The sequence below is a fragment of the Microchirus variegatus genome (assembly GCF_963457635.1).
Source record: "Microchirus variegatus genome assembly, chromosome: 4".
NCBI classification, from domain to species: Eukaryota; Metazoa; Chordata; class Actinopteri; order Pleuronectiformes; family Soleidae; genus Microchirus; species Microchirus variegatus.
In genome coordinates, this window is record NC_139805.1 from 20775702 (window position 1) to 20801398 (window position 25697).

General features: G+C 40.9%; 1 protein-coding gene across 1 annotated transcript in view; it reads right to left on the bottom strand.

Annotated features, from left to right (window-relative positions):
• fgf22 (fibroblast growth factor 22) overlaps positions 1–25697 on the bottom strand; it is a gene marked incomplete at both ends in the record, with an annotated part of 29033 nt that overhangs the window by 839 nt on the left and 2497 nt on the right. Inside the window, one exon of the mRNA XM_083888685.1 lies at positions 1630–1733. Within this exon, the coding sequence (XP_083744811.1) occupies positions 1630–1733 (104 nt within the window). The remainder of the gene's footprint in view (positions 1–1629; positions 1734–25697) is intronic.

The following is a 25697-nucleotide window of genomic DNA, read 5'->3' on the forward strand; positions in this document are numbered from 1 at the left end:
AAACTATTTTGGAGCTCACGCGCACGGCGCGACACAGGATATTGCACCACTTTTGGCGCGCACTCTCTATGTTCACGTGCCAGTGCTGGTGCTAATCACATCATCATTCGTCTGGTTCTGGTGTATATTTTCCCCCTGTAGGTCTTCATTGTGCTGAATTTTTATTTTTACTCAGTAACTGATAGGATTCATAAATATACTTGAGTCAATACGTACTCGAGTAAAAAACACAATCCTGATTTTAAATTGTACTTAAAAAATACAAAATACACAACAAAAGTAGTCAATACAGTAACTTGAGTAAATGTATTTTGTTACTTTCCACCTGTGCTTAATATTTACTAATAAAGGGCTAGTATGCTACTTATATGCATGTTAGTAAGCACCTAGTTAATGGTGAATAATGTGTTCCTTAATCTAAAGTGTTACCAACAATTTTACATCACTGCTGCCTCCAAACTTCAACCAAGGCAGTAATAATGAGATAAAAATACTGATTTTCTCTATGGACTTTGGTGCGAGAGAGTAAGAGGTTTGCAAGACAGAAAAGACTGTATAACAGCAAGAAAGCAAGGGGAACATAAGCAGACATAGATATTTGTCTCTATGTCCCTAATATCTATATCATCAGTGAGAGTGAGGCAGTGATTATGTGTCAAAACCTCATACAATCACACTTATACAAAACTTGAACTATCCCTTTAATGTCTATGGTGACAATAAGCTCTTATGAATGTTGGGTTAGATTTTCCATAACAGAAAATGTAGACATATTATATGCAAGTCCTTAAACTATCATTTAAATATTGGTAGGAGTAAAAATCTCTCTCTTTTTTGGGCTCTCCAAATGAGTGGAAGTCAATGCAGTGTCCTCAGAAGAATAGCTGCTTCTGTGTGTGCGTGTGGTGAAATGTCTCTTTCGTTTCTCAAATGCAACAACAATACAACCACAAGAGATGCTGCCTTAACTTCAGATCATTATCCTGCCACCATAGTGAGGCCCTCTCTGAGCTCTCTGTGATAGCATCAGGATTATACGGAGCTACCGTGCATCACCTGACCTTTCTGTTTTTATTTGAGGTTTCAGAGTTTTTAAAGGCGTGGGTCGTCAGGTCTATTTATGTCACATCGTCTGTGTTACCTTGTCGGAGGAACTTGTCTTATCGCTGCTGGCTGACTGATCGCTTGTCTCTGATTTCTCCCTTTTTTTCCCCGAGATGTAAATACATGAGCTAGACACCACATATCTGCAGGTCTGATGTGTGGTGTGTGTGATTTTAACAAAGAGAGGTGATTACTATTGAAAGCTTTGCTGTGCAAAGCAACAATTGGCAGATGACACGCACACTCTTAAAAGAGCCCTCTTAAAAGAGGCCAGCTGGCTCTTTGTCATTGCCGGTTGGGTTTCGTTACTGTGTTCTATCTATTTTGACAGTGGAACAAGCCTATTCAAGCTACAGGTATCATCAACCATGGTCCAGGTGTACTGCAATGTTTGATAGTAACTCTGACCTTCCTCTGGACTCTCATATATAGGATTCCGTAGAATTTGCATGTATACTATACTGTATACCACCATCTTTCCCATCTTTGACCTCCAGAAACAATGTTGCCAGCTTGCATACGTACCGATCCAAAGAGTGTGCCTTTCTTGGACATGGCTAAGTACAGCCCAGTGCTGACAGATTTGATAGCAACAACTCCCACACTGACAGATCGGATTTCCATCAGACCTGGAAAATAAAACAGGGAACAAGAGTCTGGGTTAGAAAGCTTTGCAAGGTTCTATCATTAGTGATTATTATACCAGATTATGCTCATATGCTATGGGGAAAGAGAGCCAATTGACAGTGTCCTGTGAGAAGCTCAAGCAAGCATTTCAAAGGATGGGTAATAATTGAGTTTTTCACAAGTCATCCTTTTTTATTATTATTATTATTTATTAATTTAATTTTTATTTAGTGAGGCAATCTAATTAAGATCAGGATGTCTTTTCAGAGGGAGGCCAATGAAACAAGGAACAACTATAAAGTCCAAATGACAGAAACAAAGAAACATTACAAAGAGCAGATTATGAAAAGAAGATGACAAGAACCTGCAAATAAATCAGAGAATGTCTAACAGGGATGTGACAGTTTGGAGTTCCTTCCATCTAAACGGAGAGTATGAAGAGTTCTACTACGAGTAGTAGGTGGACGAGTAGGTGGATTTTGTTCTGAAGAAATGTGAAATAGTTTGGAAGCGTCATTGTCAGGACTTCATAAATAAATAGCATGAGATGTATAGAATCAATTCATTGAATATTGGAGATGTCTTTTTTCTTGGCGGATGTGGATACCGATATTACAAACTTGAGTATCTACGGATACTGATAAGATCGATACAGTAATTTCTACATCTGTTAAGTTACTAAGCTATTAACAATTGGGTTGATGCTTTTGTGCTTAGTTTTTTTTTTTATATCCAATCCGGTGTATAACCACCAGGACGACCTGTCCAAGGTGTACCCCGCCTTAAGCCCTATGTCAGCTGCGATTGGCACCAGCGCCCCCCTCATGTGGAGAGTAAAGCGGTAGAAATGAGTGTGCGACTTCTATAACAAACACTGTGACAGAGCAAGCACAGAATCAGTCTGTCTTGCAACATGCACCCATAAAACCCTCCCGTCTCCAGATGTGACACTGTATCATAATGATACCCAGTGGTGTTTAGTGAGGGACACATAAACCCACTTACGCTGCCTCTCTCTAGCTCTCTTCACCCCATGAAAAAAGCTGGCAAGCTGGTGAGCTAATTGTTTCCTCAGGGCAAAGATTGCAAACAAGTCCCATGTGGCTTCTTTCTTGATCTGGTTTTTGTCTGCACACAAAAAAATAACAGCACACACACATTGTCATGGCTACGACGGGGAGATCTTTTGGAGATGACCTAAAGGCTTACCGCAGGCTCCTGAATAGCAAGTAATTGCTGGAGATGATGCTGTCCTCCTGATGCTGTTTTTTTTTTTGGCTTGATTTGCCCACTTAAACCTTCTGAAGTACCCTTATGTGGTCTGCTATCTGATCAGAGTATGGAATCTTTCTTTTTACACCCCAGGAAACCACATTGCACCGGGAAAAATAACATGGAATATTGTTGCTCAAAGGGTGTAGGTACTGCTGGATGTTTGTGCAGACAGATTTTGACGGAGGATGTAAATGCAGCACCATATCAGAGTGCTGAAGGGCAGGTGACCCAGAGCTGGTAGGAAATGAAGAAGTCATAAAAACAGTACCCAGCTGTCTAACCACTGGCTGCTTCTGTACAACTGAATTCCTGAATAGCTGGTTATCATCCAGCAATGAAGAATAAGGGTACCACATTTTTAAAATGAACAAAATATGTTACCTGATAACAGTTTTTTCTGCCAATCCAACAAATACTTAGATTGACTTTGTGATGCAACTATTATATGCCAAAGGTTTTTGGCACAAAATTGACATTAGGGAAATTTTATAGGTTCCTCAGTAACACAATACTGCAACTTTACAGCTTCAAAATAACATTGAGCTTGAGATTTGTACGGAACTTTAGCTCCATGATATTACAGAGAACACGATATGAACCTTTTTGGAGCTTCAAAATAATTTTGATGGGTCACTGACCAGATGTGGGACGTTGGTAGAATGGCGCCGCTTTCACCCCCCACCCAGTGTCCTCGCACTGTAATTTCAATATTGTGAGAAGTGTGTAACTTATTGATGGTATGCGACTTGAAATGCCAGAAACAGGCCCAGCAAGTTTTATGAGTGATGTTTAACTTATTAACTGAGATCAATTAGAAAGACTTAAAAACCTTGGAAATCTGACATCATTGTGACATTTTTGTAGAGCAGGCAAAACAAGTGAGAATCCGGTTCTCAAATGCTTTTCTAATTTTTGTCAAGCTTGGTCGAGTCGCATCAAGTTCTAACACAAATGTCTGCAGTGAAGTGCAGTGCAGTGATCTAATTACATTGTTATGGGACCTTGGGTTACCATGGGATACAGTAATACACCATTCCCACTGGTCAGACCCATTAAACCCTGGGTGTGAACAGGTTTTTCACCAGTGTGAATGTGTTTAATTGGCATTCACTCCCTGGTCAAATGACTCTGCATTTCACATGGATTTTTATCGGCTTCTGCTCCATTTGGCATCAGTGGGAGCAGACCTGGGTGTATTTCCAATACAAATCTATGACGCACATTTCTACCCACTCATTTTAGAGTGTGTGTGATAAGCACATGATCATATTTAGGAATTGATGAAAGATTGTTGAATATGGTGCTTAGAAATAAAAGTGCTAAGTAGAACCATATAAGGTTTTTCTGCTTGTCCTCATAGGATAACTTTTGTAGGGTTCCACCAAGAACCCTTTTAGCCCTTTATTCAGGAAAGGGGTTTTAAAGGGTTCTCTGGATCAAAATGGTTCTTATTGGAACCATTAGTGTTACCAAGAAAAACCCTTTCTTCGGGAAAGGGTTTTTCAGAAGCAAATGGTTCCAGGTAGAACCTCAGCCCTTGTAGAAGGACCCTTTTGGAACCCTTATTTCTAAGAGTGTAGGATCCTTCAAACTGATCTTCTATACAGCTGCAGATCTCAAAGAGCATGTCTGACGAGCTCCAAAAAAATCCCCAAACATTTGAAAAACACATCTGCTCTTGAGTCTTCCTCAACAAGCAACTATCGTCTTCCTTTTCTCCTCATGTCTGAACATCACTAGTCATCCTTACCAAGTGAGGTCATCTTCTTTGGGCGCAGACACAAAGAAGTACAAAGAGTACAAGGGAGGAAGAAAAAGCAGGAAAAAGTAAACAAACACAAACTCCTGTTGAGTGTCTTTCTTCTCTGACAGGAGCGTGTAAATGAAGCCCCCTCTCTCCACAGCTGCAGGGAAGGAGGGAATGCCTCAGTTGATTCCATCTAGGTATCAGCCCAGCTGCACCCCCATCATTCCTACTCTGATCCTCCGAGGAAACATTAACACTTTGATGGCAGTCTCCTTTTTATGAGCTGTGTTTACAAACACCGGGTGTGCCGCGGTGGCACCTGGAGCGTGCGAGGGACTTATGAGCAATTAGCTGAGGCCTGACTGGTGATTGGAGTGCTGCAAGGATTTATGGGGGATTAGTCCAGGCCTATGAAAACCGCTGGTGCCTGAAAGTGGTGCCAGCAGTAATTGCCATTATTTGCTGGCATGAGTTCCAGGCACAGTAGGTGTGTTGGAAGCAACAGTTGGTCACATAAGAGACATTACAAGTTGGCGATGATGAAAAGTTTACAGAATTTAAATGATAAGAAAATAGACAGAAATAGATCACTTAGAAAAATTACACCATCTATATTAATATTGATCCCTATAAGCCTTGCTTTCACTTAGTCTTTATCTTTGCCAGTGGGTCATGGTGTCATGGAAAATGATGATTCAATTTTACAAAACCATGAAGAGAATAGAGTGCTTATCAATACACAACGACAACAACAACAAAATACAAACCACTGCTACGCCTTTGCAAGAACGACTAACAAAAGTTGCCCATTGCCTCTTTAATCAAGTAGGTTTTCAAGTTTTTGTTTTTAGTAAGCACTTAAGCAAAAGTCCCCATGTCTTACATATGGAACACCGAATACTGTCCTTTCTCTCTTAAGGACTCATAGATACCTTATACCCTATGCATCACTTCATTCATACGTGGCAGTGTTGCAACAAGCCGGCGACACAAAAGCCGGGGGATTTCTCATTGTCTCCAGAAATCACTTGGGCTCTGGACGCTTGACCACACATGTATAAAGACCAGTTAGATCCATATAACTCACAGTTGCCCCTTTGAAAAGTCACTCCATTGTGTTGAAAAGCCTGAGAAATCAGAGTGAGGTATTTCGAGCTATTAGCGAGTTTCCCTAACTGCTGAAACCCAAAGGTCACTCTACTGGAAGGAAGGAATAATGCTGGATTTGGCTCCCAGACCTGAAGATGTGTGCATTAATATTTGTACAGTTAGAGAAGTAGTGTACATCATCAAATGTTACAATAGTAATATAGATAATTTTGCATCCGTACCGCTTCATCCCTGCCTTGTTTTTCTCATCCATTCCATTCTCTTTCTTTTTGGATCTTCTTCCTCCTCTAATGGCAGTAAAGGCAAATACAATTCAGTGTGTATGAAGTTATAAAGCATGTTTTATTATTTGCACCTTTAAAACAAATTTATTTGGGCTTAGTTTGACAAATAGTCTTGCATGTCTGACTTTAAAATATTTAAAATGTGCCATTTTAAAATAATCCTCTCTTAATCAACACAATAATCTGTGGTAAATTACGGAGATTGTAATTTATAATGTTGTTTAAATACATAATTTCTACTTTCATGTATTAGCTATATTTAATTGAGACTTGGCAAAAAAAAAAATCACCATTTACAAAGCCATTTGAACCATTATCAGGATTAGATAGAACAGAGAGAAGCAATTGAGACAAATTAACTTTTTGTTCCCCGGTTGCTTTGGAAACTGAAGGTCACTGCTTCACGGCGTTCTGCAGAGCAAGTATCAACTGATGGCCCTTTTGAGCTCATGAAAAAGGTACTTTTGGCTTCCCACGTGCAATTGGCCAGATCTCTTAACCTTTGACATGTTTTGGCTGGGACTGTCAATAAGCTCCAGCTGCCATTACAAGCAAATCCTGCACTATGCTTGTCTAGTCAACTGTGGACTTGCCATTTATTTCTTCTCTATGGGATTTTTAAAAGCATAGAAAAAGTCTTTTTATCCAGTCTTTTTTTCTTTTTTACTCTTTCTTTTCTTCCAACCCCCATTTTTTGGACATTAGCCCATCGTCAGATCATTCAAGCCTTTTCTGACCTTGAAAAAAAAAAAGGCAGAAAGGACAGAGAGAGAGACACTCTCACGGGGTTCCCTTTTGTCAGACACATGGTATAGAGAAGGAGGAGGGAGCAAGTACAGGGTGAAGGTGCCGGTTATAAGACTGGGGGGTTTGGGTGGTGATGGTGGGGTGGCCCATACAAAGCCTGCTCCCTCCAACCGGTCTTTGTTACTCACCTGAGAGGTGAAGAGCTAGGCAAGATCTTATTAATGACCAAGCATTTTCAATGGGGCTCTGCAAAGTGTGGCAAAATGGTTCTTTCCATCACAAATTTAAAGCAGAAAAGAATGAAAGACCGAGCAAAGAGAGTAGGGAAAGAGATTTTTTACTCCTGTCTTCTTTTTGTTCCTTTTTCCAGGTCTTTAGTTTTTGGGTTGCCCCCTTGAGCAGCCCTCCATGGCTCAGTGCTCGACCGGAGCAGAGCCTGGGAATTTCGGAGTTCCCGCTGTGCTCCTGCTCTTGATTGACATACCTTTTCAATTATTTCACAGTTTGCTTGCTTTTTAAATGAAGAGGGCCCTGTTGTTTTTTTCCCTTCTGCCCTCCTTTTCAAAATACAAGCTTTTCATGTCAGGTCTGGGCTGCCGGGCCTAATGGCTGTGACCACCACCTTTGATCTGCCATGACCCCCTCGATGGGTCTGGTAGTGGGCGAAGCAGTCGTCTGTGTGCATCAGCACAGAAAAAGGGCTGCATCACTCACTATTGCTTTAAACACCTTGAGAGATTATCATGAGAACAGGCTCCGAGTGCAGGCCTTCCTGGGTGCTGTGATACGTCCGGTAAAAAGGCCAAACCAATAATTAGAAGGATTTCTCAATGGAGGGAGGCTTTGTTCAGTTAGATCAAGAGAGATCTGTCAACTGTTTACATTTTCACCAATCAATATATACAGTATTTAGCTAGTTTTTTCAAGATCACACTTGCAAAGTGGAGACATATCCGTCTAAAGAGGTTTGTTCTCAAACTATCTTTAAATTGGGACCCACCTTTTAACGCTGACAAACCATCCAATCAACCCATATGAACAAATGTTATTTTGAATAGGTAGGTTGGACCCGCCATTGATAAATGAATCACAACTTCATGTTATGCATGTTATTTATCTCACTCATTGTCTACCGTTTTACCGACACACAGAGACAAACAACCATTCATTCTGACATTCATACCCACACTCTTAGAAATAAGGGTTCCAAAAGTGCTCTTCTACAAGGGCTGAGGTTCTACCTGGAAATATTTGCTTCTGAAAAACCCTTTCCCGAATAAAGGGTTTTTCAAGTGTTCTTGGTAACACTAATGGTTCCAGGTGGAACGTTTATAAAAAGTTTTACATGGAACCAAAAAGGGTTCTCCTATCAGGACAAGCCCGGAGAAATCCGGAGAAAACCCATGCACACATGGGGGAAAACATGCACCACCTAATTTAAGTGCTAATATGGCCCTTGATTATTTACCTCTGTTTGCATCCCAAAATTTGCAACCGTGCTTCACCATGCTTCACGTAATACAGTCTGTGGAACTCCAGACCAATGCAAACATGAATGCGTGGTTGCACACATGTACACAACTCTTAGCAGACACCATAACACATTTTTACGAGAAACCTCCATCCATGCCTGTCTTCAGTTTAATCCTACAAGTCCTACTAAAAGCCTCAATAAACCATGTGTTGGATGAGTCATCTTACAGCCAACGACAACAACTTTTGAACTTTTCAAAACAGACAAGCTGTCAATTTTGACAATACTTAACTAAGACTGTCCTCCTACTGTGAAATAAAAATAGCCCAAAGGTCGTCGATACAAGTTTTTCCAGCAGTAACGACAAATATGTGTCAGCAGTATGTTGATGATTTAGTGTCTGTTTTGTCTTCTCCTATTTGATGTGAATATATTGATTTCTTACTTTAAACCAATCTAAAATCTTTTCAAAGTAGTTTTTTTAATAAGCATAAACATTATTATTGTTAAACTGATAACCAGTAATCACACGGCAGTGCTACTTCCGTCAACGTCCTATTTGATTACTAAGGCGAGGCAAGGTTTGAACTCTCAACTTTTTATCATATATTTGCATTTTTTAAGTCACGCTTCATGCGTGCACTGTCTGACTGTAGCTGCGTCATGAATTCTTTTTAGTAGAGACAGTCTGAGAGCGTCTGCCCTCATCTCCATTTGTCCACTTCATCATGTTGACATGGCAGAGACATGTAACTGAGACTGAGGAGCCAATGGGGTGAAGCCAAGAGGGAAAACTAATGTGTTTGACTTGGCCAAATATCTAAACAATGTAATTGGACAGACATCACATAGACTGTAATTTAATTTTTGTAGTATTTCATTTTTGAGTCCTATCTTCACTGCAAATAAAAACTTGACCCATATATGGTGGACACACTGGACACACTATAATGGAATTCCATGTAGTTCATGTTTTGATGTTTTTGGGTAGTAATGCTCCAACACACTTTATTATTATTATTAAATATTGAACAGAACCTTGACGACAAAATATTATATCAAACCACAATTTGAATATCCTATATGTTATGGCATGCCATTCAGGTAATTAATTTAAGAATATATTGAATTCAGACTTTCATTATATATATTCAGACTCTCATTCAATATATTCTTAAATACATTTTCTGAATGTCATAATATGTATATATAATATAGGTTTACCTGCAGTCTGAAAGGCAACCGGAGAAATGCATGCTGTGATGAAATTCAAGCAGTGATTCATTTAATAGCCTATAAAATATCATGACACGTGCTTCGGGCCGAGGACATTGTTTATGTCCTGGCAACAAACTGTCACCGTGTGCTTCTGCTGTAGTGGCTCATAAAACCAGAGGCGTGTCTCTGCTTTTGTGTCAGTGGCTCTGAGGACAGAATAAATTCACAAAAACCTTGACCTTCCCTTCAAATGTGAGCTCCCAGAACTATTACATGCATGTATATTATTATTATTATTATTATTATTATTATTCAATATGAGTTTCAACCTGAGCTTGGTTCAGTGAAACGATTTTGGCAAAAAAAGCTCTGTGCAAATGGTAAAAATAAAAATCTGTATGCTATCTGACAGAAGTTGGCTCATATGCCCAATACTTGCCACACATGATACCCATTGATGGTCAGTGATGATCTCACTGCAACGAGTATGAAAGCTGATCTTCCATCTGCTGTGGGATAGGACAATTCTCCCAAGAAGGACGGAAATAATTTACAGGGGACATGGTGTACTGGACTTCTGCTGTTTGCAGATTATTATCGGATATATTACGATCCCAGTCAAATTTCACTTAACAGTGACAGCAATGTTTCTTTACATTTAATGAGTTCTGTCCACTAATATTTCTGTCAAATCAGTGCTACATGTGAGCTCACCTCTGCGAGCTCATAGCGTCGTCATCATCCTGTCCATAAAAAGACAATGCATCATAAAACAAAACAAAACCATGTTGCTGGATATCAGGATGGCACTACAACATCTGGTCTGACCGTTGTCTGAAAGTGTATATTCTGCTGCTCTCACTTAAAACAGTTAGTCCGACTGTAACTCTACTTAATTGAATCTCTCCAAATCAGACAAACAACACTTAAGTGGAACAGCTATGAACTGGAATCCTCCTAAATCTGAGAAGAAAAGGTTGTTGGTCGAGAATCAATTTTCTTGAAAAGAAAATCTCTATTATCATTAAATATCATGTTTAAAAATCGAGTAATGTTCTGAAGCTCTGATGATGACAGGATAAGTTTAAATTTTTTTTTTTACATGAGACAATAGTAATTAAATTCTCCACACACCACTAAGCTTATTAGTTGGATGTGTGTGTTCATGTGCACTCATTTTGTACAATAATAGTAATACAATAACATCAGATTAATATTTCTATACTAAACAGCTAAGGTTTATGTAAAACCTTTCTTGCTACCAAATAAAAACAAAAGATATTTGAAAAAAGAGCAGGTGTTTTCTGCTTCTTAAGATTGCGATGCCACGGCGATTCTCTGCCCTTTGTCTTAGAGTGACAGTATACTTTGAGTTGCCTTTTGGATACGTCAGTTTATAAGCAGTCGCATATTTTTCCGATGTACTTTCTCGTGCAGTTGCGTAGCCTCTTTTTTAGTGGATTGAATGTCACTTTTAAACATTAGCTGCTCGTCATTCTTAGGCCGAGGGTAGTGTTTGCTTGGGGTGTTCCTGTAATTAATGTAAGAACACACTTGTTTGGTTACAGTCCATAAGCAGACTGATGGAAACAAAAAGACATGCGTTTTTGTTCGAAAAGGCAGCACCTCCCTCCTTCTGTCTCCCATCTGCTATCCTGCTTTCCACCACCTGTCCATTTGCCCCTACCTCCTCCTTCTTTGCTTTACCTTTTTGTGTCTCTCATAAGTAATAAATAAATAATAAAATTCTCCAGTCGAGGATTAAGTTAAATTTGCTGTACATCACTTTTTGACTGTATTTGCAAAAGTATTATAGTAGCAAGTATCTTTAATTTAAATGAGTAATATGTAAATAACTTATATTTCCTGTGTGACTTGCCAACACTGCTGAACTGAATCGGGGTAGACCAGTCAGCCAATTAATCAGGCCGAATTTCACAATTTTGAAATAATCTGCATTGGCCAATTTGCTCTCAAAACTTGATTTTAATTTTTTAATTTTTGATTACCTGTTTAATCTATTTAATATTTAGTTTAAACATTATTTATGTCAATAAATGCTTATTTCAGTTAAGAAATGTTGTGTATCGTTTGTTGTTTTCGCCAGAGTTTGTTTGTTTGTTTGTCTGTCTGTTGTCTGTTAGCAACATAGCTTGAAAAGCTGGATTCGGATGGAATTTTCAGGAAATGTCCGCAATGGGACCAGGAACAAGTGATTACATTTTGGGCATGATCCGTACCTGCTGCGTGCTGGCAGGGTGTATTTTGTACGCACTGGGCTGTCTTCGCTGAGGTCTGTGCTCTCCGAGTGCTTTTCTAGTCATCATTAATTTTAATCACATGGTGGAAAAACAGAAAAGGTGCCAAAGATATCAGCCAAAATAAATAAATCAATTGGCCATTGGCTGCCCTGATTTCTCAAGATCGGTATCGGCCATAAACAAACAAACAAACACATAAACGAACATATCAGTTGCCCTTTAGAACAAAACACAACTTAAGCGAACTTAAACTGACCAACCGCAGGCTAATCCTCAAAGCCACATGTTAGTGAGTGCATCTCATCCAAGTCAACATGCCAGGGAGTTTAGCCCTGAGGTTCAATCCTGTTTGTCAAATGAGCTCAGGCCGTCTGGAAGTCTGAACGATGTTTCTCTTCCCGTGTTTCGCTCTGAATTCCTGGACAGTTAGGAATCTTTCAACTCAACTCACGCTGGCTTTGATCAAACAACATTTAAAAAGTACTTCATTGCAGTCACAGCAAAGGAAATAAGAAACAGGATTATTTTTTTGTGCCCCCCCCCCCCCTGCATTTTTTCTTTCATGCACACTTGGAACTTTTACAGATCTAAACATGCTGTCACTTTCTAAATCGCTCTGTGTGCTGTCATTTAAATATGATTGTATACAATGTCCTCCATGAGGAAGTGGGACACAGAGAGACTGTGTGTGTGTGTGTCTGTTTTGGTGGTCCACCCTGTCAAAAACAAGGACTTTGGATAGAAAGGACAAGAAGAAAGGAGAGAAAAGACTGGCAGAGGGCTGGTCTTCCCTGCCCACATATCACTTGCTGTTCCCGCATTCCATTAAAATCTCTGGAGACAAGAGAATGAAGATGAGACTGATAAGATTGTTTTTGTCCTGTCTTTTTAATCTCTCTCTCTATGGTCAATGGCCAGAACTTTTAGTTCCGCAGTGATTTTATTCTCATTACATTGATTTTATTTCTGTTATTAGTATTAGTAGTTGCAGTATTAATTATTATTATCAGCTACAACCATAGTCAGGCAAGACAAACAGCAAACGGGGAGTTTAATTGTTATTGTGATATAAAGATATGGAGAGTAAATAGTTTTTTTTGTTGAGACACCTCCTGTCGGATTTGTTGAAATCCTCTTCTTGGCCTGATCAATCATTTCATAAATAAACCTGTCTGAGAAAGAAAGGTGTCTGAAGCCTTTCCGATACTGTAATATACGACCAACAATTTAATTCAGACGACATGGAATCATTAATTTGAGACATACACCACTGAAGCAGAGACAATTGCTCAAAAAAAAAAATTGCCAAGCGACGAACCAGGAAGTCATGTTTGACTGCAGCGGCTCTACATTGAGCTCCTCCTGGATGTCCAAGCTCTTTGACCTATCTCTAAAGCCGAGTGCAGCCATCATGTATGAGACTCATTTCAGCTCCATGTATTAGCCATCTTGTTCTCTCAGTCATCACCTACAGCTCGTGACTATCATGAAGATAGAAACTCAACCGTTGGATTAAAGTCTTAGTTCACCTCCTGCTCCATGTTATCATGAACAACAAAGTTGTGTCTCGTTTCCAAGAAGCAGAACAGTGCAGTTCAGCTCACCACGGTACAGTTAGGAATGGTACACTCTGATCTGGCTTGTGTTTTCCGCTGTGTGGTGTGTGGCTCAGATACAGTATGTATCTTTACACAGACTCATCAGCGACGTGAATAGCATGACATCATCTCAAATATTTTAGTACCTTTCTCAATGTTTGGCAATGGAAACACAAATAATTCTTTGATGTACCGAATTGAACTGAACTGTACTGATACTTGAACTTGGGGCAGCAACTCCTCCCCGACCACTCGTGGGCTTTTCATCCTTTTCCAGTTGAGAATCATGGCCTCAGATTTAGAGGTGCCGATCCGCGTCCCAGCTGCTTCACACTTGGCAAACCATTTTTTAGTGCCAACTGGAGGTTACTATTCAATGATGCCAAGAGGACCACGTCATCCACAAAAAGCACATACAGAATCGTGAGGCCCATCAAACCTGACACCCTCCGCCATTTGGCTGCGTCTAGAAATAATAATAATAATCTTTCTAATTATTGAATGGAGAAAATGTCATCCATCAAGAGCTATACAGTACGTACCATAGCACAAATTACAAAGGAATCTGGAAACAATTTACAAGTGCATGAGGTTGTGTTTGGTTTTCAAGCCATTCTCCCCGTCTGCCAGACTGAGTCACTAAGGGAGGTGTAAAGCAGAGAGAATGTACTTTTCTACAAGCCTGAGCCCTGTTTTTTTGTTGTTTTTTTTGATCCTGTGAACAAGCCACATGGTGGTGATCTGCTGAAAGCTGACTCCCACACTCCCTCAGCCTCAGCCCCGGCCGCAAGGGGTGACATTCTCTTGCACACAATCCAGAGGCTGGTCCTCTTTCAGGACTTGCACTCGGCCCTGTTACCCCCACCCTTTCATGCAGTGCTGCTGGGAGAAGCACTCCAGGGATTAGCCCAGTCAGGTCTTTCAAAGGCCATTAGAGCAAATTACAGGTATCCTGTTACCAGTGCGCTGGGACAGGCCAGGTGAGGGGCGCAGAGGCCAGGCAGGAGAGCAGGGGTCAGCTTGGGACAAAAAGACAAGGCCACCCTGGGCCCCACTCTATCGGAGTGTCTCCCTGGCTCCACAAACTGGTAGACCAGCCTCTATGAATGGTTCATTTGATGGGACCTCAGAGACATTGTCTCACCACCGTAACTTTAGCCTTTTTTTTTCTTAGTACACCCCCACACACACAGACCTCACCCTCCCTACCCTGTTTTTTCTTGTATTTCGATTGATGTAGGCATGACATTGACCAGATAAATGATCACATAATCTTAACAGTGCTTAAATAATCATGCTGTGTCATCACAGATGAATGGACATTTTACATTGAAATATTGGCTTCACTGATAACAATGTGCAGCCAGTATATTTTGTTCAGTTCTGCAAAAATGCAGCGTCTATTGGCAATATTGTTGACAATATACAGTTTGCCAACAACCCACCAAGCTGCAGCTATTTGGCTGGAAATGCCGAATGTTACCAAACCTAAAAAGCCTCACTTACTTCTCAAAAATGTCTTGACCAGTGGAGGTGTGTAGCTGTAGCAGTGTTTATACAATTGAAATAGACGGCAAGACAGTTGTACAATGTACAATGGCAACCACACAGTGAAAAACAATGTTTTGTAGTAGGATTGCAGTAGCTGTTAAATGCTAAAGATAGTTATACTTTTTTTTAAATAAATACCTCCATTTTTTAAAATGGATATATGTGACTGTCATGCATCACCTCTTGACTGTATACTGTGTCCATACTGCAACCATTTCTGCCAGAGTCTTAAATTTAAATTGTAATGGCAACCACACAACCATTAATGTGTGTTCTGTCAATGAATCACTATGCCGCAGGATTCACGAGTCTGATGCTGTTGATAAAGTTGTGGAGATAGCCACAGGGAGTTCCGCATCCTGCCATTTTCTCTTGACTACACATACACTCTTGCCCCGCACAAAAATGGCCTCATGGCCTGTTGTATGGACCACACAAAGTCACACACACACACACACACACACACACACACACACACACACACACACACACACACACACACACACACACACACACACACACACACATATGCCTCACCCTATACCAACCGGTGGATGACAATCTAGTAGAGGACATGCGGAAGTGTTTCATTAGCCAATTACCGCTAGAAGATAAACCGCGTTCCCATAGTCCACAAGGCCGGGGGTCAAATGTGACCAATTACCCCCCCATCCCCTCACAGGACAGATTAGTCTGTCTGATTTATCCCCAGACGGACTGACCCAATATTTCAGAACCACATCTGGATGTGTCTGTGCCTGTGTCTATTTGAGTAATTCACATTACAGTCAATTAAACTGTTATAACCACACCACTAAATGTGAATAAAAAGAAAAAAATGTCCCGTGAAAATCAACGGCAAAGTAGAACATGGCTCCGTGAAAATTCAGTTTGACTCACATTAGCAACAGGTCAAAGCTGAATCACAAACACACTCTCCATCAAACAGTAATCGGCATGTTCTATCAACATGCGCTTCATGGTAGTTACACCGCTGAACGCAAACTTCCTTGGACATGCTAAGTTGTGATTGTATGTAATGGAACATCAATCATTTCATTAAGGACCTCCAGGATGCTGAGTAAGAGGCCAACGACCCTATGCTGATCAAACCCTGACTTTACAAGCACGATGGGGGCAAAGGTAACGCTACAACACGATCTGAAGGAGCGGGAGGCTGAGGGATAACAGAGGTGAAAAAGGTTAATGAAGGTGCTGTGCAGCCGGCCTGCTCGCCTGAGTCTGTGCGGCACTGAGGGGCCGCAATCTAACAGACCAAGAGGCCTTTTTCTTTAATCAAGGAGGCAGAATGGGGAAGGCAAACTGCCTTCAAATCATCCATCACATCCGTAACAAGCAAATAGTGAGCTATCAAAGGCTTCACAGACAGTTACGAGCAGATCTTCCCACTGAGAGCTTTGTGACTCACGGCTCCTGCAGTTTCCTGCACTCTGTTAACCAAGGGCGAGGCGGACGGCACGGTGGAATCCATATTAGTCTGAGGTAATTCCCCCTCTGTGCCGCTAAATTGCAATAAGATGGTGTGATGCATCTGTGACTGGTTTTGGAAGGCTGTCGAGAACAAATCAAGTCACCAACCGTCAGCCTGCGGAAATGTTATCAGGCGAAAACGAAGGCCTTGTTTACATTTCTTTACCCTCATCTTCATTGGGCTCAAAAATTAGCCATTTGTTGCACAGCGGTTGCATCTGAACCAAACCATCCGTCAGTTTAAAGCACAGTGGACAGATGATTTTACATTTGCAGTGATCTGACTACGTTCTGCATTGATCTTGGCTTTACAGTTATTTCTAATCATAATTATGTCTCCACCAAGGCAACATTTGCCTTGCCCTGATTGGCTCATGTGCACACATTGTCATGTAATTGTACGAGTTTGTCAATCCTGTCTTTTCTGCAGCCATTTGTAGACATTTTTCTGTCTTCTAAATCTGTGGTCTTTGTTTGTAGTTTCACTCAGAAAATCAGAAAGTGTTTGATTTTAGAGTGCACTGCCAAGTTTAAGAGCACGCATGTGTGGCTCAGGCGTGCGGCAAGTTTCCAGTGAGTGAACACCAGGACACAGAATATTCCCTGCGGCCTTAACTTGCCCCATATTTACATTATTAAAATGAGATGGGCTTACGTGAAGGTGACAGAAGGGCACAAGGGTAAAATCAGGGCCATGTCAGAGCTGTCACTTGCTCCGCTGGTCAAAGGGCCTTGACCTCAATCCTATCCACTGCAGGGGAGGACCGTGGCGAAATGGAGACAGCAGACGGGGAAAGAGATGGTGATATATGTGTAACGAGGTGTGGAAAAAAAGAGAGAGATAATAAATGTGTGTAGAGAAGTAGGTACAGAAGAGTGATGTAGCTCCCTCCAGTGTGAAAGTGTGTTCTGGTTTTTAGTGATATTTTTTAGTCCTTTTATTATTTTATCCACTTTCTGGTCAAAGATGATTATCAGTAGTTTGTCAACTGCGGCTCCAATGAGCAGCGATACGCACAGTCCAAGCAATGATCTAAAAATTGTGTAAGTCAAACTTATAAAAGTGTAACTACCGTAACATTATCTTAGTCTTCAAGAGGCGCGGCTCTGCTGCCGACCCTGTCCTCCACGCTCTTATCTCTTTTTATGTTTTCTCTCCTTTTTTTATGTGTCATCAAATAACTGGTAAATGCTCATAAAGCTCTTGACATATCAACTGTGATCCGTCTAAGCAGTTGCATTGCTCCCTCCAGGAAGGTATGTTCGTCTCTCAGGATCCAAGACTCAATCAAAGACAAGGCCAGTAAAAACTGATAAATAAATGTTAGAATTATACAGAATTTTTCGAACTGAATTTAATTACCTTTGACCGAACCTTAAGCTCTACAGCTTTTACCGACTCTCTTTGTAAATTGGTTCTGGAATTAGTTCAACTAATCCAGAACTAACCTAACCTACTCCTGATTCACCAGAAAAACTTCAAAATAAATGTGCCTTTTTCAAATTCACAGAGTAACATTGACAAAGATAAACTCGGTAATATTAACAGCAGAAAGAAGGCTGCATTCGGGATTTAAAATACAGAATGTGTGTCCAAACATGAGTGACATGACATATGGGCTGTAGTGCCTCCACTATATCACTGTGATGCTCTCTGCCAATGAGGAACATGGTTTTCCAGATGGGCAAAAACACCCATGTAAAACCCCACACGCACACACACAGGTTTGTGCAGCTATTCTTCTTCGTACACTGCAGTGCTTTCCGTTAATTCCTAATCTTAAACATAACCAGTTAATGTCTCACCATAACCTTAACCTTAACCTAAACACAATTCAAGCCCTTAACATCCTCAGAAATGAGATTCTGCCTTATAAGGACCAGGTTTTGGTCTCCGTGAGGACTTACTGGTCCTGACTAAGTCGTTCTAAAGAGGTAACAAATACAAGCACACACACACACACACACAGAAAGAGAATGCATATGATATGAGAGCAAGGTAAGGTCTGGTTCATATTAGCCATTAGGGAATGGAAAAGCACATCTTTTTTCAGTTTAGGGTCCACTTCATGCTCCCACAGTGGCACAAGTCTAAACACAGTCACATTCGCTCTACGTGTACACACACTTTCAAAGAGTCCTGACACGATACTCACATCCTGCTCATGTTCGTTTAGCGAAACGGCCCATGAGATAAAAAGCAGGTATGGGTGGATGTGTGTGTGTGTGTGTGTGGATGCAGCTCAGAGAAAAGAGCTGTATATAGACTCAAACTGGTGGTATGTGTGGATCTGTGCTGGACTCGCTGTTTTTAGCCTCCACACATTTGCATTAATTATTCTACTTTCAGGAAATTTGCAACAGTTATTTAGTCCAGATAGAGACTTCTCTGCATCAGACTGAGAAGAACTTCAGCACTGAGGCTGTTCACCTAACAAAAGTTTTCTTTCCGTCAAACATCACCAAGATGTAATCCTAAGTGTAATTTGTATTTCATTTTTCACTTTAGCAAACACTAAAGCAGACTTTTGATGACTTGTACGAGTCTTTAAAACGGAGGACTTTCAGACTGAGATCCAAGTCAGCATCACTCTTGAGCTTCCTGTGCTTGATTATGGCAGTTTGCAAGCATACACTAAGGCCCAATACACACGGAAACAGAACGAAATGTAAACAATATTGTTTTCTTTATTGCTTCGAAAAGGGTTTTTTTGAAAGACGGCATGGTTTCAAGACAACTTTGTAAACCTTGTAGTACGCATGCCGGGCCTGTATGTGGCACTGTAACGCTACAGAAATACACCAAAACCATAGAAGAAGACATTGAGCATGCACACACGGCATGTGCACTGTATACAAACTATTTTCCAAATAAATTACAATGGACACAATTACATAAACAGAGGCAGAATGAAGAAAACCAGAAGGACTATGGGAAGAAAATAAAAGTTATATGAAAGCGAACAGAACAAACAATCTTCAAACACAGTAAGAAGAAGACGATGAAGATAAGAGACAGCGAATACAAGAAAAAATAGAAAGGTGGGATGTCATCATTTTTTCATTAAAATAGTGTAGGCTATTGGTTGTCTACGCAAAAACACAATGGTGGTGTTTTGAGAATTTCCCGCTCTGAAACCGTGTTTCAGGTCTCCAAAAAAACACCATTTCTGCGTAGATATGTGACAAATTCTCCCAGACTTGACACGGCCAGGTGCAGAAAATAAAAGACGCTATGTTCTCTCTATTACAGACCAGCGACAACATTATTTTGAAGCTGTGTTCATCAAGGTCAAATTAAAAAGTTACCGACTATTGCACTACGTTACGTCATGCTCTTCGTAACGCACAAGTTCAAACCTGAGCTCTAGTTTGTAGACCAGCCTCACATATGATTCCAGACTTTGGTTCAACAACATGAAAGTGTAAATTAGTATTCAATGAATTGTTTACTTTGTTTCCACTTTTAGAAATAAGGGTTCCAAAAGGGTTCTTCTACAAGGGCTGAGGTTCTACCTGGAACCATTTGCTTCTAAAAAAGTTTTTCAAGGGTTCTTGGTAACACTAATGGTTCCAGTAAGAACCATTTTGATCCAGAGAACCTTTTAAAACCCCTTTCCTGAATACGGGGTTTTAAAAGGGTTCTTGGTGGAACCCTCCAAACGGTTCCAGGTGGAACCTTTATAAGAAGTGTCTACCTGGAGCCAAAAAAGGTTCTCTTATGAGGACAAGCTGATGAACCTTATATGGTTCTACTTAGCACTTTTATTTCTAAGAGTGTACTAACACACCTGAAAATGTATAATAATCACATGAATATAATAAGAGTACGGGACAATGATGAGGTGAAAGTGAAAGAGCTGATGCATGTGTTTCTGTGTCCCATTTAGACTACAAAGCATTTCTATTTTCAGAATAAAAGATAACGTTTTATTTGTCGCAGATTACGAACATGCTTGCACGTCATGACTCTCGGCGTGATGTAGCTCTGTCTTCCTGTGAGATAACACATGTCGATATGTGGGGTCCGTTACACATAAGACAGAAGCTGTAAACTAAACTGTTTATGATTTGATTGCCTGACAGCAAGTCAATATTTAGTCCTTCAGAATGACAGGCGCAGGTTGTGGTGTGAGGGGTTTGAGACTAAGGAGGGAAAAAAAAGGGTTAGAGGAGATTGAAGTCTGTTGAAAGTCCAGGGAGATCATTTTGTGTTATTGTGGTTTATAAACACGCAGGGTGGAGACCCCCCAGATTTACTTGAATGTCACCTGAGAGACAAACGGAGACACCTGATTTTACTGCCTCTTATTGTTTCCTTTATGATTTGGATCAGCAGGGAAATCGGCCTCAAAGGCAACCGGTGCATTCCTGTTGTTATTATTGCTTCATAGTCCCAGGCTCCATGTGTGTTCAGGTTAAATTTGAACACCTTTAGACTCACGCAGCTGTTGTTCGAGAGCCGGTATTTAGGGATGCCAAGTTGTCCCCCCCCCCTCCCCCAGTTTACAGCAGGGGATCTCTTTCAATTCCTTTATTCCTGGGCCAGTGGTTAAACGCCTTCCAAGACATGATGTCTGGCCCAGTACGAGCAGGGAGGTGAAAGGCTTTATTGGAAGGGTCGAAACAAAACCATTAATCTGTCTTGGTCTATCTGAGGTTGAGGCAAGACCTGTCTCCCCTGACTTAATGGGCTGATTATGTCAGTGCATGTGTGTGTGTGTGTGTGTGTGCATGAGCTTGAGCTGCCACTGCTCCTTGGTGAGTATTTCCTTTGGCAAATGATTTCAAACATGTGCCGCTGCATGAGTAAGACACGGCGTCCCGACTGTTCCCAACTGATCTAATTAATACTCATTTTACACCTTTCACACACTCACAGTATTAATATTAGGAGCGCTAATGTGCTCTCAAACTCTTCGCCCCCATTTTTAGAAAACTTACAGTTTGGCTCTGACCGTGTTCGACTATAATTATTCTTAGACTTATTATGACATTGTATAAAGAACCTAAATCACTGTGGGAGGAAACTCATAGACTGTGTTCAGATCTTTGCATGGAGGCTGTCCAGTGATCGTATTAAATGTGTGTGTGTTGTGTGTCCAGCTGACCTGTCTGCACGGGTTGTTTTGTTAGCAATGCTCTCCAAATGATTGCCCTGTGGAGTTGTTGGTGCAGAACAAGAAGAACTCAGCAATGAAGGAGACGGGTGTACAAATGTTGCAGAGTTCCATGCATCGCTATTATATGACTGCAGGGCTTAAGTGGTGGGTTTAAGTGGTCGGCGGTTTTGCTTTCCAAATGTGTATTACAACAAAAAATCTGATTTCTGTTGATGGCAACGCTAGTCAGATCAAATACAGGCATGCATAATGTTGCCAAAATAATAATTATACAAAAAAAGTCTCTGAAATTTCTTTCTCCTGCTATGTATTCCTGCAACTTCTCCTGGATCCACTTTGTGTGGTCACTGCTGGTGTGTAATAGGATAATACATTTAAATTCACTATCATTGATCGGTGTGGAGTGTGTGCGCATGTAAATATCTTATTTTTTTTTATTTATTTTTTTTAAACATTAATGTTCATAGTGAGACAGACAGCCTTTATCAATGGCTATACAATCATCTCTCAAAAAAACTCTGTCATGGCCATGAAATATTACTTTCTGTTCATCTTTTTGATGAAAATGAGTTTGGCAGTTTGTTGTCTACATCAGTATGATCCAAAATATGTCTTGCATGTGCTTCAACAATGTTTCGTTTAAATGTTATTGATCACAGATGTTCTAATCTGTGAATATCTAACTTTACTTATCTTTGGTAATAATGATTCCTTGCAATGCCAGGCTTTGTCACTCATTCCCAACCTTCAACCCTTGTACACCCCTTTTTGCTTACGCAGGATATTTAATTAGTATTTCATGTGCACCTTATATCTATTTCATGGCTATGAAATATTAATTTGTGCACACAAATTGATATTTTGTGGCCACAAAATAGTTCCACCCCCCATGTCATGCCTAAGGCTCCGTAGGCTTCACCTTTATATTTCCCCTCACACCCACTGAGCACCCAAAAATGATGTTATGAAGCAATATGGTTGACGTGGCCAAAGTCAGAGTACGTAAAACCTGCTGATGAACCCGGTTAGTCCCAGAGAGCAGCCACAGACGCTCCGCTAAAGCTTGTTAGCTACTAATTGCTACATTTCTGCAGCCCATTCATGGGTTGGATATCAAACTCTGGCGGTGAAGACCAGCGGGCTAATTAGGGTGACACTGACACTCTTGTCCTCTGATGTTCCCAGGACAGTAATGGTGATAGTGTTTGCATTATGTGATCGATTTGTCATGCCCGTTTACCGTGGACGCATGTGTCAGCGGCGTCTTATGCCGCTTTCAGACGGTCCGTTTTCACGCGTCTCCTACAGGCTGAGGCCTTACACTGTCATTATAATACATGCATGATTCGTGGGATTGTACCCTCCCATTGGCATCTAAAATGTCCACGAATCCTCTCTCGGTTGAGACGACCCAGAGGAAACCTTGCATAATGCCTAATGAGCAACGGGAAACGCTCCAGCACTCCTCTAGCCTTTAATTTCCACCTCAATACTAAGCGGAGCACACCCAAGCCCTTCTCCGAGCCTCATTAACATGTGTATTCTCCTGATTCAAAACACCAAAGCACTTCCTTCAGCCAGGTGCTTCCCTCTTTAGCCCCTCCAGCCGCGGCACTGTGTTGATCCTGTCACACATTCCCATCTGAGCCCTACCAAAAATGAGTCATGGTGATGATGTCGAAAGTCCTGGACTGAATAAATGGCCTTAGACGTTTAAAATTGCAGACATTTTGTAATGTCTGTTGTTTTGGCGTGTGACCTCACACTTCATTAAAGCTATATTAAAACGGCTATTTCATTTCACAAAGATGGACATATATTAAATATAGTAAATATTATGTGTTATACGTCGCATAATATATTTACTAAAACGGTTAGGGTTGTCACTTTTTTTCAACAAATATTAAATGACAAATATTAAGATATTTACCGCACTAGCATAAACAAATGTGACAACATTATTTATTACTATTACAATTACTTGCATGTGGTCTCTGCCTGTAGAACTCAAAATACTTGCAGTCCAGTTTTAAAGCCTCAAGATATAATGTGATATAACCAAAGCACCTATTAGACAATGCCAGCTGTTAATGTTCAATGATATGTGCTTTGTTCTCTTTTTTTTGTCTTCTAATTGGGAACATCATTTACAAAATTTAAATCATGTGCTATTGAACACCTGAAACGACTGAGACTGTATCTCCTCTGGAAATTGTTTACTGATGTGATGAAAGTAGCATTTTCCCATAGACTTCCATTCAAACTGAGTTATTTTTGTAACCATCCCCTGGCGGCTGTCTATCTATAAATGCAAGGAATGTCTGTCTGTCTGTCTGTCTTTTAATCGCCTGACTCTCCAATGGTTCACATGACAGGATTCAAACTAGTGTGTGCAGTGCCGACTTTGGCATTGTTTGGATAAGAAATGCAAGGGAACGGGTACTGTACACTTGATCTGAAGAGTATCAAGTGCACCAGCACTGGACTCCCAATCACGTCTCAGTTAGCCGGACTAATTATTTTTATTCTAATGTCATGAGTTTCCCCAGTCCACAACAGAGTTTTTGAACAATTTCCACAACACATTTCAGTGGGTGGAAGGTTTTCTTCCCATTGGTCCCGTCCAAGTCAAATATACTTGAGTGAACTTGGAAAACTCTCACTTCAAACAAGCAAAATGTAGCACACCAAAGGAAGCTTGGTAAACACAGCAAGCCTTGGCCGTGAACGCTTCGAGGCAGAATTAAGCTTGTGTACCAGCCGCAGTGATTTCTAGTGATTATATATAGCGGTTCTGATGAGGTGACCTTATTTCCGAATGGCCCATTGGCTGTCACTGTTTGGAGTCCGCACAAGCGTTTGATGCCGTAAGCCACACACGCCCAAAATTGTACAGGCTCTATGCCCACTAGAAAAATAATGCATAAATAATAATAATAAAATGAATCCAGTGCCGTAGCCCAAAAATGGAAGAGTTTAGTGGGAAAAAAACATAGAAATAAGGCTTTTAATTAAAGCCATAAGACAATCAGTCACCCTATGAATCTGACTTAAATGACAGTATGTTTGTTTTCTGTTATATTCTACTCTCTCTGATCCACACTGCTCTACTCTACTCTAAGTCGGTGCACTTGATTGTGAAAAAGTCGCTGGGTGTGCCGGCACAGCTGTTGTGCTGTAGAAAAGTCTAATTAGCAGGCTATGACTGATGACCCAGGACAGGATATGATGCATACCTGCCTGCCGAGCCTTTGTAAACATTTGGTTGTGTTTTTCCTCTCGATCATTTTGCCGCGGGTCGAAAGGAAAACACGTCAAAGAACCTCCCCCTTCCATCACTCAAACGACTGTACTTTGTCTCCTCTTGCGGGACAGGTCAAGTTATTTTTAGCAACGCTGCTGATTAAGTAGTTTATAATTACAATTATTTACTGTGTGTGCGGCTCTAAAAAAAATGGGAGCGTGTGATTTCACAGGATGTAGTCTATAACCGCGTCTGATCCCTATCGCTCTGGTTTGATAAGCAAATGTTGCTTATCGAGCTGTAACACGTGCGCGCTTGATTCTGATTACACACACACACTTCAGGAACAGAAACCCGAAGCTGCCGTCTGCGTATATTCCTGCATGCTGTGTGACAAGGCAGGACATTTTTCTCCGAGCACTTTGGCGACGTACAGTAACCGATACGCGTTTTAGTCTGACCTCTGGCGCAACTGATAGTTTTGAATTTCATCGCTTCAAAATTTAATCTTTCGTTCGTCCTTTTACGACATCTGCTAGGACACTCCGACGACTCCTGCGGCGCGTTGATTCATCGCATAAATCGCCTGCCGACTGGAATGCGAGTGTGTGACAAACAGAAACGCGCTCATTTGTGTGTACTTTGCATCTCGTCTGCCTCTTTTCAACCATGTCCAGCTTTCTCATCCCTCCCCGTGTTTCTCCCTCAGCTGTTCCATGCCCCTGCTCCACTGGGACAGATACAAAATTTTCCACCCTCAATTAGCACAGAGCCTGTTGACTAATTCCAACTGTTTTTGCACCTGAGAGGGAGTTGGTGAGTTGGGGCTGGAAAAACTGAGAG